This window comes from Podarcis raffonei, chromosome 2 (assembly GCF_027172205.1).
Source record: "Podarcis raffonei isolate rPodRaf1 chromosome 2, rPodRaf1.pri, whole genome shotgun sequence".
Lineage (NCBI taxonomy): Eukaryota > Metazoa > Chordata > Lepidosauria > Squamata > Lacertidae > Podarcis > Podarcis raffonei.
Window position 1 is genome coordinate 51,138,605 of NC_070603.1, and position 18,435 is coordinate 51,157,039.

The following is an 18,435-nucleotide window of genomic DNA, read 5'->3' on the forward strand; positions in this document are numbered from 1 at the left end:
TAACAAGCAGAAAATTTTGCCCTCTATAAATCAGCACCCAAAGCGTAAGGCAAGCACCCAGTTCTAGGACTGTCTGGCACGTTTTCACTTGACAAATGAGGTAGCTGAGCCATCTGGTGGTGAAACTCTGAACTTGCTGGTACATGGAGCAGGCATGATTACTGGAAGAAACAGTTTTGTAAGCATGGACGCAACACAAGTAATATGAACTCACAATTTAAAAACAAAACTCTAAGCCATCTTTGAGTAGAGGAGCAACTCTTTACTTCTTGCAATCAATGCAGTGCAAAACAGCCATTGTAAATATAAAGTGCCTTAAACATAACTGCAGGAGGGAAACAGCCCGTACAAACAGGAATTGGAGCAGGCTCATCGTCCGTGGTTACTGGTGCATCCACCACTTTATTTAGGTGCATCCACAGATTGCAGATGCTGCCACATGTAAGATTCAGACATTTCGCGCTCAATTCATATGACTGGGATAGCCCAGTAGTGTTGTGATGAGGACCTTACCTTCTTCTGCCAAGGTTCACATGAACACAGAATAGTAACTGGAGTTTAAAAAAAACAAGGGAAGCTTTGAGGAGGAAGACCCACGCTTGGCTGCCATCCCACCAACCTCTCACAAAGTGGAGCGACTTCTGCCCTTGCACTGGGGTGCGCAGTGCGAACCCAAGGGATCTTCTATTAAGGGTGAGTTACAACATAATGTTTTCCACTTCCTTTGTCCTCCAGCTCACATAAAATGCTGTACATCAAAGAGCAATCCCATGCATTTTTCAAGAGCTACACCTGAAGAGCCCCTGCTAAATTTTTAAACAGCATAAGCTGCATTATCAGCCACACACAGGAGCATTAGAACATCTAAATGTTTCACATAGTCTTGATCGCTCAGGTCAATGAAGACATCAGTTTTCATTGCTGGTGCCAAAAGCGTTCTGAGATGGTCGTGAGGACATGAGTGTGGGAAGGATGAGCATATTCTTTTGGTGGGCGGCATGGAAAGTACATCTATATTTAGGCATACCTGTAGGCCACGGTGATCTCACAGGTATGGCTTCCCTCGCTCCAAGTTCTCCTGCCTATGTTGAAGACACACTCAGTATCCTAGCCTTTGATACTTGAGATATATATTTTAAAGACTCACCCTATTCTTCTGACTGTATATTGCTTTAACTGATTTTAATCTTGAGAGGGCTTCAGCGCTGCACCAAAGTGATCATTCCATCAGGACAAGCATTTTGGCTTGCCAGATAGAACAACTCCTCCCCTCTTCTCCCCTTGCACAATGTTCTGGGGGGTTCTTCCAGACCCCCCCCCCGGGACAATTTTGGAGGGCACATGGGCATGAAGGGAGAGGAGTGGGAGAAAAGCCCCATTGCACTAGCAGAAGTCCTTGCACAGGACTTCCACTTTACAGGGCTTGTTAGCTGAATCCCACCCCTTGTATTTCTATATTATAACACACCCTGAGACCTTATGGAGAAGGGCAAGTAAGAAATCATCATCATCATCATTGGCACCAAAGAATGGATGATGATATTCTTATCATTATTCTTAGTTTATTCTATTCTATGTTTGTGGTAAAACAGCACAGTAGAATAATAACTTTCAGAAGAGGATCTTCAGGTGGGGTTGCACTACTATGCCATCTTTTCAACAGGTGAATGGGTCACTGTTGTTTACTGGGAGGGCTAAGGTGGTGGGGAGGTTAGCACTGTTAAAATGCACCTGTGGAGCCAATCCAGGATTTCTGCCTGTGTGTTTGCACCACATTGACCTCCCTGCCAGCTCTCTCTCTCCCTCAGTAAGAAACAGACCCACCTGCCCAGGAAGCTAGTCTGGCAGCTCTGCCCCATGCAGCAATCTGCATCTGCTCCTTGCGTTATATTGTTCGTAAGCCTGGAGAAGGACCTCAGTTCATGTTTCTTTTTGCCTTCACTTCTCTTTCTGAAGGAAAGCAAACTAAAAAGAATTAAAGAGCTCATATTCGTAATGTTTTGTGCGAATCAGACCTTAGGGTCTGGCATCTGACTTGCTCCACAACCCCATAATACTTTGCATTCTCTCCTAGAGGTAGACAACTACTCCACACCCAAAGATAAAAGTTATCTAGAGCATACATGCTTTCTCGCTTGTGACTTTGTTATCTGACTTTGCTCCAGATATTTCTCCTTGCCTATCAGAGGATGGCTACATATTAAATACATTATGATTCTCTCTCCAGCAAACATATATTGCAGCACCTTTGCCTAGTTTATTAAAGCTGATTTATTATCAGAGATCAGGACTGGGCTTAGCATCTTCGGAGCTGGCAAACCATGCACATCAGTGGAAAACACTGAGCCAGTTTCTTTGGCTGTTTCCCCACTAACGTTGTGTCAAAAGGAGAACATCACTTCAACCAAAGCAAAAAAGGTGCTCAATTGCCCTGTGACACATGATCTTTTTGTTTAGGTGGCCTGCTGATGCCAATTGAGATGGTTATCCTGGAATGAATACATCAGTCTGTTGTCCCTGTAATTTACTTGACACATGTGAACATCCCTTTATCAAGTAAAGCCAGTGATGAGCCTTAGGCTACATCTGTATGAGAACATTCCCTCAAAATACTTGTGGAAGAATCTTATCAGTAGTGTTAGGTTAAGAAAACACAATTTCAAAAAATCAGGCCACTATGAGCAGCCACACATCCATATCCAATCACACCTTTTCAATATGTGCAGGACATGAATCCCTCCTTGACACTCATGTCAATCCACAGAACTGCTGGTCCCTTTGCCTGCCTCTTTGTTCACTGCATAATATGAAAAGTCTTATGGAGGAAATGGAAAGGGCAGGTATGTGACAGCACAGCTAACTTCTGAAACTGAGCATCTCCTTATGGCTATGTCTGCGGCGCTGGATATGGCCAAGCAGGTGAGCCCCATCCAGGTGGTTCTGGGATAGGCACCATCACCAAGTAGCTGGAAGGCACATAGCCCTTCTGGCCATTCACTTCCACCAGGCTCCACTCTGTGCATCCCTTCCTGTCATGAGGTTCCAACACAGTCACTGGCTCACCTGCTTGCAAGCTGACCTCATGACTGCTCCTGGCTGCGAATGGATAACCAGCAACTACCTGAGGAAAGCACAGAGATTGAATGATAACACTGCATACATATGCCATACAAAGGAGAAGGGAGAAACAAGGGCTGCCCAGCCACAGAGGTAAACTAGGTTACCCCTCTGGGGTGCATGTCTCAGTTGTAAGAATATCATGGAGAGGTAGGCAGGCATATTGAAGTTTATGGCACAGCAGTAGCCAGGTCAGTCTTCCTTGGCCTGGTGCTTTCTGGATGTTGTTGGGCAGCAGTGCTGACTTGGACCCCACACAAGGTTCACCACTGGTTGCTCTGCCTCAGGCAGCAAAATGCCTTGGCCACAAACCATGTAGCTGGGTTATTCTAAGGCTATGCTATTCTAGGTTTCTGTCACACCAGCCGAGATCATCTTTTAAACATAATACCCACATTATATTGGGATGGTTGCACAAGTTTGCATATCTGAAATACAGATCTACCCAACAGTACCGCAAAATTCCTTCCATCCGCCACTGCCCAGCCATGTACACATGTATCTATGCCACAATATGCTGGGAAGAAATGAATGAAAAGAATTAAAAGAAGATTCATTGCTGAAATTTTCTACTCACATGTAAAGCCTGTGTCCTGAAATGAAGTGCTGGGCTGGGAGCTTGGGGCAAGTTGTAAGGGTGATGCATCTGTTCACCACCACCACCTGGGACTGACACCTGCATTCTGGGTTTTTGGTTTTGGACTAGATGATATGGCTGGAGTTTCCCAGGTGATACATAACCTCTTGGTCCTGTAGGGCACATAAAACCATTATGGTCAAGCTGAGCAGCAGGGTCCTCTCATCGGGTACAGCAGTTTTCTTTTTGATAATTTGGATTGACGGGTGGACTATAAATACAGTGAAGAGAATGAAAGGGTTTGGCATTATTGGAAAGATTTGTAATGGGCGGGGAGGGAAAAGGCAGGCAGAAAGGCACTGCTCTTGTGTGGGAGAGAGAAAGGAATGTGTGGTTTGTACTAGTGGAAGGAAAGAAGAACAGAGTGGTGGGGAGGAATAAGAAACAAGTGCAGGATGTTGACCTCGGGAACAAATTATATAAAGGAAGTCAAAGACAGAGAAAGGTGGAACTTGGAACAAGATGTGAGAAGGGGAGGATTTGGAAGCAATGCGGGGGGGGGGGGAATAAGTGGTGGAAGGAGTAATTTGGAAAGTACAAAGAAAGATTAATAGAGTGGTAGGAAAACCAGTGCAGGAAGAGGAAGGAGGAAGGGGTGGAGAGAGGAGCAGTATTCAGAAAAAGACACAAAGCAAAAAGGGAAAGGAGGGTTTGGGAAGAAAGGAAAAGGTGTAGATATTCTCTGACCCTGTTCTCAATGAGGCTCAAAGAAGGAGCAGGCAGCTTGCAGGCCAGCCACCACCCATCCTCGCCATCCCCCTGAGCTTAATGGGCTTGCCACTAGCAGCTGGCCTGCCACTTTTCAGCTAGTTATCTTTTGTTGTTGTTGTTCTGGTCCAGGCAATTGCAGCAGGTTGGCTGCTGAGACAGGGTTGGCCATGTACTTGCTGCTCTTTCTTTTTCTGCAGTAACGTGTGCACTAGACAATACACACAGAGCCTTCTGGGAGCATCAAGCATGCTTTAGTCCAGCTACCCCACATGTGCCTGAAGACTTTCCCCCCTCCAGTATGTTCAATGGGTCACTGGGCTCCCTTACTTTATATGAGCTGCACCCCTGCGCCTAGGCATCCCATGACCATGAACAGCAGTGTAGCGGTCCATTTAGAAGTGCAGGAGTTCATCATGACAGATGTAATTGTCACACCCTAAGGCAGGGAGATCTGTGTCATAAGTACTGACCTGGCGAGGTCCTTGGTAGCAAATAAAAGGTTTGGGTGTATAGCTGCAACCCTTACCGTACCTCCACTATCCACCAGCCATCGGTTAGTGTTGCCCTTGGTGTCCCTGTCATGCAAGAGAGCCACAATCTGCCCCCTCTGCAACACCAAGTCCATGTTTTTGCTGCCGCTGGTGTTGCTTGTCACTTGATAAAGCTTTTCTGGGCCATGTTTGCTCATGAGCGAATGGACTTTCCTCTCCTCTGCAGGGCTAAGAGGCTGCTGAAATGACACAGGGAGAAGTGGGTCAGAAACATCTTCCTGCAGTCGACTGTGCGACCACGTTGGTGCACTGGAGGATGAGTCATCATAAGCAGGGTGCAGCCACATCTGAACTAAAATATCTTAGAAGAAGATGAAACAAATCCTGCAAATTGAACCAATTCTTTACATTTTACTGCATTGAACAGTGGATTTGTGCAGATAGCCTAACAGGATATATGCTTCCTATGGGGTAGATTTATTTTATTTTTAAGAAAATAAGAGTTAAAATTGCAGCCGGGAAGCACTGAGGAAGCAGACGTTTTGTGGGTTAAAGATGAGCTATACTGTTGCAGAATTTAGCTGTGAATAAAAACTCTGATGGGAAAAGGGGAAGGAAATTATTTGCATTTCCTTCTGTACTCACAGCTGCACTCCTTCCACAGAGATCCTCTGGGCTGGGGGTGGCTGTGGAATGCTAGTGCTAAGGCCTTTATAAACATTTACTTAAATAAAAATAAATGCACAGTAGTTAATCACAGAATGCAGGGGATACAAACACCTTGCCTTAGAGACAGCCCACAATACATTTTAGTGTGCAAGAGTGAGAAACTATAATGTTCAAACAGACAGTTTGTTTCCCTGTAAAGATATTCTGAAACCTGCTGCCTTTTGCTGCCTGCCTGATCCTGTCCAAGAGTTGGTTCTGTTTCATTTTTGTTTTGGCATTTTGCCTTGGGATTATTGTGGTTCCTGAGTACTGAAATTCCAATATTTTATTAGCATACGGGGGTGGGGTGGGGTGGGAATCCAGTTACTGCCTGAAACTAGGACATATATAATGAAGAATAGTCTTATGCAAGTGTCATGGGGACCTGGTAGATAGCAGCAACAACACCACTGGTATGAGTAACTTCCCCCCTCTATGCCCATGCCACATATTAATGTATCAATCAGCCATCGTGTCTGGGGAGTTGTGGGAGAGGCGGGGGAAGAAAGGTTGCAGGAACACCCTCTAAGCTTCATCAGTCTCCTACCTCTGCAACAGAGCTTGGCATAACAGTCTCAAATTTCTTGCAGTAGGAGTAGAGCTGAGCTTCAGCCTGGCTTAAAGAGTCCTTCACCATCTTCCCAAAATCAGGTGCAGGGAGGTGTCTGTGTGGCAGCTGTAAAGAAGAACCTTATAATTAATTGGAGATTTTGGGGGGTGGGTGGGGGTGAATTATGGAAAGCAGAGAAAGGTACTTTTTATATTAAAAAATAAGATAATAACAGAAGATAATGATGAGATTCGTAGCGGATTGTATGTACAAATATAAATTTTGCTAGAGGTTTCTGAAAGCATGCAAAAGATCCATCCTGTTTGCAAGCTAAGTCCATCCTGTTGTGTGCAGCATATGTCTCTGCCAGTGCTTACTTTGCATTTTCCTTGCTCCTTCTTTGTTTACAGTCACTGGAAGAGGGACAGAGATGAATTGCATCCTTTTGTGTGTGGAAGGGACGAGGTTGTGAGAAGGAAGTAATCTCCTATAGCCATTGGGACTGCAAGGCAAGTCCTGCTCTCTGTAGTCGATCTATAAAACGATGTATGGTGCGGAGATGGAGATATATATATAATTTCTCCCTGTCCCAGAAGAATCCAGGAGTGCTGTATCACTCAGTGAAGAAAGCACCTCTTCACACAATGCATCATTAATGTATGATACACTCCTGCCCCCAGAAATGGTAAAGACTCCTGATTTAAATGGCTTTAAAAGAAGATTAGTCAGATTTCTAGAGATTAGGGCTATCCATGGCTATTTCTTGCAAAGGCTATACAGAACCTCCATGTTCAGAAGCAATATACCTCGGAATGCCAGTTGCTTGGGTATGAATTGGGGTAGGGCTATTGCCTTCATGACCTGCTTGTGCAGTTTCCTTCTGGGGAATACGTAAATGAGAGTTTCAGTGTGATCCAAAAGAGCTATTCTTCTGTATTTTGATTTATTAAGGTAGTACGTTCTTCTAGTGCAGCCAGCAGGGCTTTCTCATTGGTGGGGCCCATGTTATGGAAGAACCTCTCCCAAGCAAGCATCCACACTGCATGTTTTCAGCTGTCTGCAAAAGCACCTTCGCAAGTTGGTTTTTGTGGTTTTGTGAGTTTAACATGTGAAAAAAGGGCACAGACTAGTTAGTTTTATTGCTGGTTTACATTATAGTGCATTGCCTCAAGCACACAGTGGCATGGCAATGATGTCATATTTGGAGGAATTCAACCTCGCTCTAAGCTGATAGTTCCTTTGGGGCAAGGCTTTTGGCTTGCCAAATGGAAGGATCCCTCCTCTCTTGTCTTCCATGTCCTGTTCCAGGTGTTCTCCCAACCTGCCCTGAGCTACGTTCAGTGGCGTAGCGTGGGGGGTGCAGGGGGGGTCGGCCGCACCGGGCGCAACATCTGGGGGTTAGGGTTAGGGGGCGCAAATCCACGGGTTAGGGGGCGCAAATCCATGGGTTAGGGGGCGCAAATTACTTGCCTTGCCCCGGGTGCTGACAACCCACGCTACGCCCCTGGCTACGTTTGCAGGGCAGAGATACAGGGCAACCCTGTTGCACATGTCCTTGCTGACAGGCTCATTAGCTGAGTCTTGCTCACTGGGTGGTATGCTACTTAATTTTACTCAGAGAAGACCCATTGAAATTAATAGGCATAACTAAATTAGAAACAATTAACTAAAATATGTTCAACTGTTGCTTGTGGAGCAGGCAGTGGGGCAGCTTACCAGATCTGGGTGAAAAACAGAAGCAGCAAGCACAGATCCTGGCATACCAGGAAAGGGCGTTGAAAGGCTGGTGGTGTGGGAAAGGATCATATAAGGATCTGAAACTCTGAGTCTTTTAAAATTTGGAGAGTCTCCAAGAGATTGAGAACAAGCCTGTCTTAGTCAGGTGACTCACTGCTTGGGCAGGATTCTAACACTGCTGAAGCACATGTCTCTGGCTGGGCAGGAGGAACAGAATCAGCTCTCCAAAGAAAAGGCATACAGCTTCATGGATATAAATGGAAGATCTCTTTAATAAATATGCTAATAGATGCTAGCGTAATGCTCATTGTTATCAGAAGCAGGGAGGAAGGAAGAGAGAGGGCAGTGGGCACCTGTTAGCCACAGTTAAACCTATTTCCTCTCTCTATTGAACTGTTTGAGGAGAGGGGAAGCGGCTTTTAGTCTTTCCCCAACAGCCTCGCTGGTAACGTAGCAAATGTCACAGTCCAAACCCGGGGTCCCTTTCTTGGTCACCCATGCATATGACCAAGAGGTAGAGCCTGGGAACCATCTTTAACTGAGATGATAGTTTCACTAAGCACCCTTTCCCACTCCATCCGCCAGTGCATGTATATCCCTAAGCCTGGGAGGCAATACAGTTATCTGTTGTCTCTAGGCACAAACACCATAACCCCACATCCTCATCCTCCCTTCCAATTTTTTTACCTGGGTAGCCTCCCGTTCTGCCTCTTGGAGAACTTGCTTGGCCAGATCCCTCAGAAGGGCCACAAAAGTACGCAGAATATGCCCCAGCCACTGCTGGGCCACCTGGTTGAACACTGGGAGCTCAGACACAAGCAGCGAATTTATGGCGAGATAGGTATTCATGGCAGCCTCCTCTTCATATGTCACGCTGCCTGTCTCGTTCCTCTTCTCCTCAAATTCCTCATAGTCCAGCTGCTTGTCCAAGCGCTTCTTGATCAGTTTTTGAGGCCCTTTCAGAGTCTCTGACAAGTTGACCAGCGGAAGGTACACCAGGTTCTCCAGTCGTCTCCTCTGCAAAGCAAGGAAAATCAAATACAGTTCTGAAATCTTGGCCTCCCCTGACTCAGCAGATGGGAGGCATTGGGGACTGGGGCCCTTTGGGGTTCCACTAGGGAAGTGCTGAGGAATTCTTGCTCCAAAAGGTCAAGGAACATGCTCTGGGTCCCATCACCAGACTCCACCTTCTCACCTGTTATGCAACATGAACAGACCAAGCCCAAAGGAACCCAGTTCCTAACAAAGATTTGCGGCATCATTTTACAACAATGAGCAACATGGGTCAGAATACAGTCAAAGGCTATGTATACAGCCAGGTCTCCCCCCCCCCCAAATTCAAATTGAAGTTGGAGGGCGGAATGCAGTATTTCATAAGAAGTAACAGGGTAGATATAGAAGAGAGATGGGTTTGTGGTGAATGCTGTGTGCACACTGCTTCCTAAACTAGCAGTGGGGATGCACTGGATTTATAGTAAGCAGGAGTGTGTAAACAACCAAACTTTCAGTGTTTGTAGAATCAAGGCAGATGTTGTAGAGCAGTAGAACATGTGTTCTGGATGATTCAGAGAAAAGCAGCCATCAAATATGCTACCAGCTCTGGAAAAGCTCTGAAGCAGCCAGGATGGAGGAAGGTAGATCTGCTACATTCTTCCTCCCTACACCACAACCAGGCTGTAACTAGAAAGAACCAAGACGTTACTTACAAACTCAGCAAAGACAGTACTGTGGAGTTTTCCTGCAAGCTGGCAATATTGTTGGATAGTCCCTCCTTCTGTTCCTAGTTCGTTCTCATGCGGTTTATAGCTGAGGAATGCCTAAGAGACAAAGAAAAGAACCTGATTACATGAAGAAGTGATTAAGATATGTTTTTGCTGCTAGACAGTGTCGCCAATACTGAACTAGATGGACCAGTATTCTGACCTGGTAGAAAGCAGCTCCCTACGGTCCCAGAGTAGGGAATTAATTTTCAATTAATTGACCCATCTGTATCCTGGTTTTCTGAAACACTTGGTAGCTAACAATGCTATGAGAGAGGAACCGTGAGTTATGGCATTGATCCAGTAAAGGAAGATCTGACGTGAGACTTTCTTCAAAATGCACTGGATGGTCTTTCATCTTCAAGTCCAAACATTCTTCTCCTTTCTGTTCTGGTTACATAACCTGCTTAGAGTATCAGTGAAATATGTGACTGAATGGGGCCATTAGTACCAACAAATCTATTTTTAGATGGTGCTCTGAAGTCTCATAACTTCTTACTGTGAGGCTGATTGTATACCAATAAAAACTTCCACAATCTATTGCAGAGTCCCCAAACCATAGAATCTGCAAAGCAGCGAATTGTGATTACAGATCACCACTTTGTGTAACTAACAGCAAAGTCAACATATTTTTAATTTTTCTGATTTCAGCCAGCTCCTACTTCAGAAACGTAACCTGCTCAAAGAATGAGTGAAGCAGCCTATTGTGTGGAGCCGTTCACACCAATTCTCAGTGGCAAGTGTGTTTTTAGATGGGCACACTCCTGTTTCCTCTGCATCCAGTGAGCTCCCACTTCTGCTTTGGGAAGTGGTGTACACACAATGTTAACCACAATCCACATCTATTCTGTATCTACCCTTTCATTTTGAATGAAATATTGCATTTTGATGCATTTGCAGAAGAGGGATTTGCATGGGTTAACACAAAGAAGAGTGAGGAACATAAATATTCCCAGACTATCCCTGTACCTTTAACCTGTCAACTTACTTCTTCTCTATCCCCTTGTTTCTTAGACTGATATGTTACATCCTGTTTACAACTTCCTGCTCCTCCTCACACTCCTCTCTTCGACCCCAAGATAAGAGGGTCATCTTCCTGCTTTCCTCTAAGAGAACAAAGGAGCAGACATGACTGCCCTGTCCTCCTAGGCTAATTAGTTAGGTCAGAACTTGAAACTTTCCCATCCATGTTATGTATTTCCTAAAACAAATAACATTATCATTTTCTCACCTACAAGCATCTCTCTGTGTTTGATTGCAGCAAAGATTCACCACCCAAATGCTGCTCACTACATTCAAAAGGGTTTCAGTAGGCAATTGGGCCCTGCTATCCCAGTGGATCCAAATTGAAAAATGAATGGCCTAGCTGCACTTTAAGATGGCAATGTGTACACAGCCATTGTGCTCCAAAGTACCCCTATGGGATAGATCTGGTGTGGGGATGTTTCTATCCTAAGGAAAATAGAGTCTTGTGAAAGAAAGCATCAGAATCAGTTATGAGAATAAAGGAAGTGGGAGGATTTTCTGGTCACTCTGGGCTCATCCACACTTCCTCTTGTCCTGCAACTTTCCCCTAGAGAAAACTGCTCTTTAGAGCTCAATCGGAGCAAATGGCAAATTGGGTTTTCTGTGGATTGCTATTTGCTCCCAATTACAGCTAAAGAGCGGATTCTCCCTGGGAAAGGAGTGGGGCAAGGGAAAAAATGTTTGGACCCATGCTTTCCAGGCATGGGACAAGTGGAAGTGTGTTTAAGCCCTCTGTCTAACCTCTTTCAAGAAGTGCATTCTGAACTCCGTAATGTTGAGACTGTGCTTGAGGGTGAAGTCTGGGCTCTTTGTTTGTGGCCAAGGACTGATACTTGCAGATGTATGAAGAAGAGAAAAGCAGAGCAATTTAAAAGCTGTTGTCAACCTGCCAAACAATGCATTTGGAGGTCAGGTTGTTTCCGCCCTTGGTTCATATAATCCCGGGAGTTTATTCACACCTCCAACAGGATCTCCCCCAGGGCATGGAGCCTGAGTATGTTCGACATGCTGAATCTCAAGAGCAGGGGATTGCAGCATGTGCCAAGCACTGTTAGCTTTGAGGACACTCTTTCTGATTCATTTTCTTGCTAGCAAAACACCAGAGCAGGCTGGGCATAAAGCAATAATACCACAATGAAAGGTTAAACTGTGACACAGCCCATCTCTCAGGCTCAGCGGAAGAAAGATTTATGTGTTTCCTAAGGTTCGGTTCCCTATCTGCTTTCAAAATCTATACTGGTGGAAACTATCTCAATTCCTGCAGGAAGATTACAGCTTGCCTCCCAGAAGAGCATTTATTCATACTTACTCCTTTCCTTTCAATTACCTGTTAATATACCGGAGGAATTGTGGATGAGCATCCCATCCACAGATATGAACCTGAAATGCACAGATGGCAAGGAAGACCCCAAAGATGTAGCCAGGTGTTTATGTCAGACTAGCATCTGAAAATGTTCTCCAATGTAAAGATGTGCATCTGCAGCCATTTTAAGAGCATAAAAATATTCCTGCTAGATCCCTCATGCAGACTCATTTCCCCAAATTGAATTTGGATTAGTGCTGTTTCTCTGTGGCTTGCGGAAATCAGAACTAATGGGCCCAGGCACTTACATGCAAACTAAAAGTTTTAACTCTGATACAAATGGGCAGACCTCAGTCATGATTCTCCAAGTACTTTCTGACCAGCTACTGAAACTTTGTCAGAGACAATGACGGGTTGTCAAGGGTACTCTAAGAAATCCCTGCTGAGTACTCTGTGTACTTATCCCATGAGATAGCTTCAACATGAGATAAATGAATATTAATACCTCTGTGTTGCTCAGGAAAGAGGCCACATTCTCCTTCAGATCGGCTACAGCTGATGACAAATCTTGGAACTTTTCTTCCAGTGTGTCAAACTCTTTGTCCTTTGTCTAAAGACCAGAGAGAGGAAATTATATTATAGCCCCAATGGACAGCAAAGAGTTAGCCTTAAGTTACAGAATGCTAGGGGAGAAGATGAGACGCTAAATGTGTTGGCATGGTAGCAACATAGTGATGCCTGTGCATGTGCATCATGCCTTTACATTTATATTGCAAATAATGGGTTGAATCCAATAGTGCCGTTCTGTTCATGTGACAGACTTCTACTTGTTCAGTGGAACTTCCTTCTCCTCTCCTCTGCAGCCCCACCCCCAAAATCTGCTCAAGAGGGCTGGGGGTGCCATGGAGCAGATTTTGGGGGTGCACAAGGACAGGAGAGGAAGTTCTGTTGCACCTCTCATGCAGTGTTGAACAAAATATTAATGAATTATTATTATTTACACAAAACAAGCACCTGTCGCCTTTGGAGTCTTCCAGGAAATTAAACATTATTCCTGATATATGCACACCTTAGATCAGCAGGAAACTAAATACCTAATACAAGACTTGCTATGTGAATTCTTCTTCTGTACCTCTGAAGTGCCCTGGTGCCTGATAACATTTTCCTGTTATATACCTGCTGCATAAACAGCAGAGTTGGGATATTGAAAGGGATGGTTTCATTTTATTTTCAAATTATGCTAATAAAAAATTAAGATTAAAAAATAAGAACTATGGAGGGTCGTAGCTCAGTGGCAAAGCATCTGCTTTGCATGCAGGTCTCTGGTTCAGTCCCTGGCATCTCCAGGCAGGCCTGGGAGAGACCCTTGTCTGAAAAACTGGAGAGCTGCTGCCAGCCAGTGTAGACAATACTGACTTAACCCAACCAGTGGTCTGACTCGGTATACAGTAGCTTCTTATGCACCTATGACTACTAGGACATGGAGAGAGGAGATTAAATTTAAAACTATACAGATAAAAATTGAAATAAAAAGGCCAAGAGGATTCCTTGCAATTCCTGGATTCCCCCCCCCCCTGCCCCGGATTTTTTCAGTTCATTCTCACACTTCAGAAACCACATAAACCAGGTTGCAATGCCCTGACACTGGTAATTTTTCTGCTGATGGAAAGAACCATGACTTCGTTTCAGATTGCCAGCCCAGCTTCCCATTGTGGTTAATGACTGATCGGCTGCTCTTAAGCAGGGTCAAAGGGCTTAAACTTCTGTAAAACAGGAACCACCTTGAGCTTGATACCTCGGCAGGAGTGCAACGAGGACAGGAAAATGCTTTGCATTCTTACCACACTGCACAATTTACTGGTGTTGCCGTTAACTATGAAAGAAACACTCCTGGCCAGGTCACAAGTGGGCGCTGTTATGTGATCTCCTCAATGTTGATGTCATGATCCCAAAACCGATTGCATGAGCTCAGAGAGGCTAAAATGTGATAGCTTATTGCTATCTATGAAGCAGCCTGAAGACACCAAGTCAGTGAGTTCAGTCTGATGAAATAGAAACTATGGGTGGCATAGAAGAATGCTTTTCCAACAGCCAGTCTTGGTTTGTGTGTGTATCCTGAATTCACCCTCCCTTGCCACTCTAGGATGCTGCCAGCCCACCATTTCAGTGAGAAAGTGGAGACAAGACAAGCACAGAGCACTCACCTTAGGCACAATTCCAGCCTCCTGCATAAAGAGGCGGCTCAGTCGCGTGGTCTTCTTGGCAATGGAATGGGGGTTGAGGCGAGCCAGGCGTTCCCGCAGAGTCAGATACCCAGGCTTGTTATATTTATTTGCTATTCTCATGTCACATGGGTTAGAAGGTAGGAAAACAGGGAAGGAGCACATTACACAAGGTGGAAATGAATGCCCTGGGCATTTGGTGATACAGGACACCGTCCCAATACAAAAAGAAGACTATAGTTTCTGAGACATGGCTTTGGTGGTGGAGAAGCACCTTGTTCTGTTTTGAAGTATCAGCTATCTTTCAATTAAAACTGGCCCTGAGATTGCCATGAAGGATTTGCTGAGTTGGCCACTTTCTTTCATTCTTTCTTTCTTATTTTATTTTTATTTGCTTCTCTGTTACAGTTCTTCATTAGTACATCAACATTAGCACAACTGTTGCATTCAAAAAGGATTGGTAAGAAAAATATTTCTTGGGTTGACCACTTTCAAGGAAGCAGCATATTAATTAATTATTGGGATTATCACACACCTCTCGTCTCTTTCTGTTACCCTTCCCTGTTACCCTTCCACTCTGCTTTGTTTACCATCTAGCCTGGTGAAGAGTTGCAGAGGACTCAAAACCTTCCACACTGTTTTGTGAAATTTTGGTTGGCCTAAAAAAGGAATTGCCCTACTGTGTCTTTTTTTAATGAGAGAAAATGGCTGCCTTTGGTTTTTTTAGCATGTACTGCACCCATCTTCTGAGACCACAGTTAAGGGGCACACTCTGCCCCTTCTGCTTCAGTGCTAACTTTGCCACTGAGTGCTCCCAGCTCGACAGGGGACACTCAGCCCAACTCCTCAGGTGCAACTGGGCAAGAGCTCCAAAGCAAAATGGAAGGATGCTTTCTTCATGTGTTTGCATGATTGTGTTTGTGTGGGCATGGGGGTCCATAACACTGAGCAAAAAAGTAGCTATCAAGAGAGCATGCTGTCTATTGTGTGTCTTTATCTTATGCTGGTCTACTGTAATTGAGAGAATGAGTGTATGTACCCTCTACTTCTGCAGTTGCCTATTGCCTATCTAGCATGTTTTATTTATGTATGGAGGTGCTTTTACTTATGGAGGTCTATGACTGTAATAATGATTTGGATTTGGATGGTTCAGATCCATATCCAATTGTCTGTATATGGTTCCTGATTCTTAGCCTATTAATTTTCTTTGGGCTGGTTTAGCAAACTACTCTCAGTGCGGAGGTGGAACTGACGTTAGAGTTACTGAATGATATTCAACTAAGTTTGACATCAGCGCATCCACTGTACTCTTTTTGGTGCCTGCTAAAAACCTTTTTGTTTAGGCAAGCCTACCAAGATATATAGAATGCTTGCATGTATTTTAATCTGTGTTTAGCTTATTGCTGAGTTTAATTATTATTTGAATGTTTCAGATGTCTGTTTTAAAGTGTTTTTACTGATAAATTTGTTTCACTCTTTCTGAAAACTGTTGTGAGGATTTTTTTTCTACACTCAAACTGTTTATAAATTATATGAACTAATTAAATAAAGCAAGTAAGTTTGCCATGTTCATTAATTTCAGTGGGCTTACTCTGAGTAAAACATAGCTCAATACAACCATTTTAAAAAAATATTTTCTTTTTTACACTGTCTACATTTTTTCTTGTCATTATTGAGACACAGCCATCCTTGGGGTAACCCACTCAATGTAGACCTCAGGGTCCCACAAGGAGGCATCAAACGTATGCCCAGAGTGGCTTCAGGAGAATAAACAAGCCCAAGTGACTGAAACCACCCACACAGTACAGGGCTCCTGTAGTAGAGCAGATGGTGTCCAGAGAGCATCCATTTCCCTCACCTACTTCCTTGCGTCTTTTGTACTCATTGATATTGGCATTGACGTCTGTCATAGCAGCAGCTGCAGCTTGGAGAGCTCCATAGGCACTGTCGCTGACTGGGGTATTTTCCAATATCTTCTGCAGCAGCAGTGGGTATTTTGTGACCCGTTGCACAGGCATCACCAGGAAGAAGCTCAGGTCTGAAGCCCCAATGTGAGGCCTGTCGAAGAGATGCAGAAGGACAACAAAATTTAAGCAGGCTTCAGAACTTACTAGCCTAGTGATTCCCTAGGTTTCTCTAGTAATACAAGCAGGCAGAAGCTCATGGGCATAGCCAGGGGGTCAAGTAAATAAATAAAAATACTTAACTAAAAGTAGAAAGAATCAGAATATTTGAAATTGAAATGTTTGCTGAGGTCACTTGGACGATGCTGTGACGGATTCTAGTGACACAGCTGGCAACCCTACTGAGCAATAGGCCTGACTTCCGTGAATTGATTAATCATGTCACAGGTAGCTTGGTCCCCCCCATTAACATAAATCCTGGCTACGCCCATGCAGTAATTGTACCCTACTAGTTTGATTTTGTTTGTTTGTTGAAGCCTGTAAGAAAACTGGAACCATTGCCTGGTTCCTAGTTATTCTGTCATGGTGCATGGTGATTGTATCATTGCCATGTTAACTGGTTACACCATGCAGTGGGGCCTGGAGAATTCGTTTGCTGCTGTTACATTGACATTATGAATGAGGCCATCTGTGACCAGTGCAAGGCTTCATCTTCCAGCATCTTGTTTCAGCAGTGCCCAACCAGATACTTTTAGGAAGACCACAAGCAGGGCACAAAAGCAAGAGCCGTCCCCTGTTGTTGCTCCCCAACCACTGGTATTCAGCAGCACACTGCCTCTGAATATGGGGATAGTATAGCTACCCATAGCAATATCAATTGATAGACATCTCCTACATGATGAATTTGTATAATTCTTTAAACCACCTAAGCTGGTGGTCATAACACCTTATGGCAGTGAATTCCATAAATCAGTTGTTATGTGAAGAATTGCAGGGGGGGGGCAAGAGGCCATTAGTTCTTGGCAATGGAGGCCACAGTACGGGCTTGAACACTGAATGCTGCCACATATGCATGGCACATCATGGGTGCTGGATGCTGGGAACTATAAGAAATTAATGGAACCACAGTGGGAAGATGTAACATAGACCATATTTGCACTCTGATCTTGCCCATTATTCTCTATTCATTCTCTTACTGATTCCACACAAACACCCCCCCCCCCGATTCAGGGCTAGAAACTAGCTGGGGTTAACTAATGTACGCTTTGTTCCATTGACCTGCGTAGACCTTGGCAGATTTCCACTCTCTGGTTTGGGGAGCTTGTCCTTGCTCATTTGCAAAAGAGAACTGTCGCCTCTCACAGCCGTGCTCAGTCACTCAGATAACAGTCTCAGCCAGCTGAAGTGATGGACTGACCCGAAGGACACAGATGCTGCCAGCCACTGACTGATGTCCTTGCCTCATTACACACAGTGTCATGTTTGTTTAGCTAACGAACTCACCCTGGGATTGATTCTTCTCCAACAGATGGAAGGAAGAAGTAACAGTGCCTGGGAATAGCTGCCTGCAGCAGGGCCTCTGAGTGGGCACTGCATCACAACATGGCCATGATCTTTTTAGCCATATCCAGAAACACACTGCTGAATAGGTTGAAAAACAGAAGTTCCTGGTTCAGTTCTTCATTGCCATTGGTGGACCTTCAGATTAACCACCAACAATGACACAGGCAACAGAAGCAAGAAGAGTGTGAGGAGTAACTCTACACTGTGGAGAGCAAGTAAACCAGAAATAATGTGGTGCCCTCTAGATGTTGTTGGACTACAACTCCCATCAGCCCCAGCCAGGATAGCTAACAATGAGGGTTGATGGGAGTTGTAGTCCACAAACCTGGAGAGCATCACATTGGCTCCCCCTTAAGTAGACAACCATTCACAAGTGTAGGGATATCACAGAGTGGGCAGTGGGGTCCGGAGGGAGCACACTCCCCACCAGAAGGCAGTCCCAGTCTGCCTGCATGCGTGACCCTGGGGTGCATAGCATACTCCCCCTCACAGACAAAGTCACGGCTGTCTGGAACATCGTTCCCTCTGTCTAACCTTTTGCGGTCTCAGCAGTCTGCGGTGTCCTGTCTGTAACCTTTGTCTCTGATCCCTTTTGTCTCCTTCATCATACACTGTGCAAGGGGAAAATGACGCTGTGGAAACAGGTGCCAAAATAACTTTGTACCACCCCACAATCTTGGGACCAAGATGTGTAAAGGTCACAGCC

At 44.7% G+C, this 18,435-nt stretch overlaps 1 protein-coding gene across 4 annotated transcripts in view; it reads right to left on the reverse strand.

Moving 5' to 3' along the window:
• Nucleotides 1-241: 241 nt before the first annotated feature.
• Nucleotides 242-18,435, reverse strand: part of ARHGEF37 (Rho guanine nucleotide exchange factor 37) — a 44,438-nt gene continuing 26,244 nt past the window's right edge. For 3 of the 4 annotated variants that reach the window (XM_053376568.1, XM_053376567.1, XM_053376570.1), the window contains 10 exons: nucleotides 16,121-16,320; nucleotides 14,245-14,375; nucleotides 12,546-12,650; nucleotides 9,658-9,768; nucleotides 8,639-8,968; nucleotides 6,212-6,340; nucleotides 4,997-5,195; nucleotides 3,695-3,867; nucleotides 1,732-3,121; nucleotides 242-1,608 (listed from right to left, as the gene is read on the reverse strand). In XM_053376568.1, the coding sequence (XP_053232543.1) occupies nucleotides 2,888-3,121; nucleotides 3,695-3,867; nucleotides 4,997-5,195; nucleotides 6,212-6,340; nucleotides 8,639-8,968; nucleotides 9,658-9,768; nucleotides 12,546-12,650; nucleotides 14,245-14,375; nucleotides 16,121-16,320 (1,612 nt within the window). In that variant the 3' untranslated portion in view covers nucleotides 242-1,608; nucleotides 1,732-2,887. The remainder of the gene's footprint in view (nucleotides 1,609-1,731; nucleotides 3,122-3,694; nucleotides 3,868-4,996; nucleotides 5,196-6,211; nucleotides 6,341-8,638; nucleotides 8,969-9,657; nucleotides 9,769-12,545; nucleotides 12,651-14,244; nucleotides 14,376-16,120; nucleotides 16,321-18,435) is intronic. The other variant, XM_053376569.1, reaches the window with a different exon arrangement.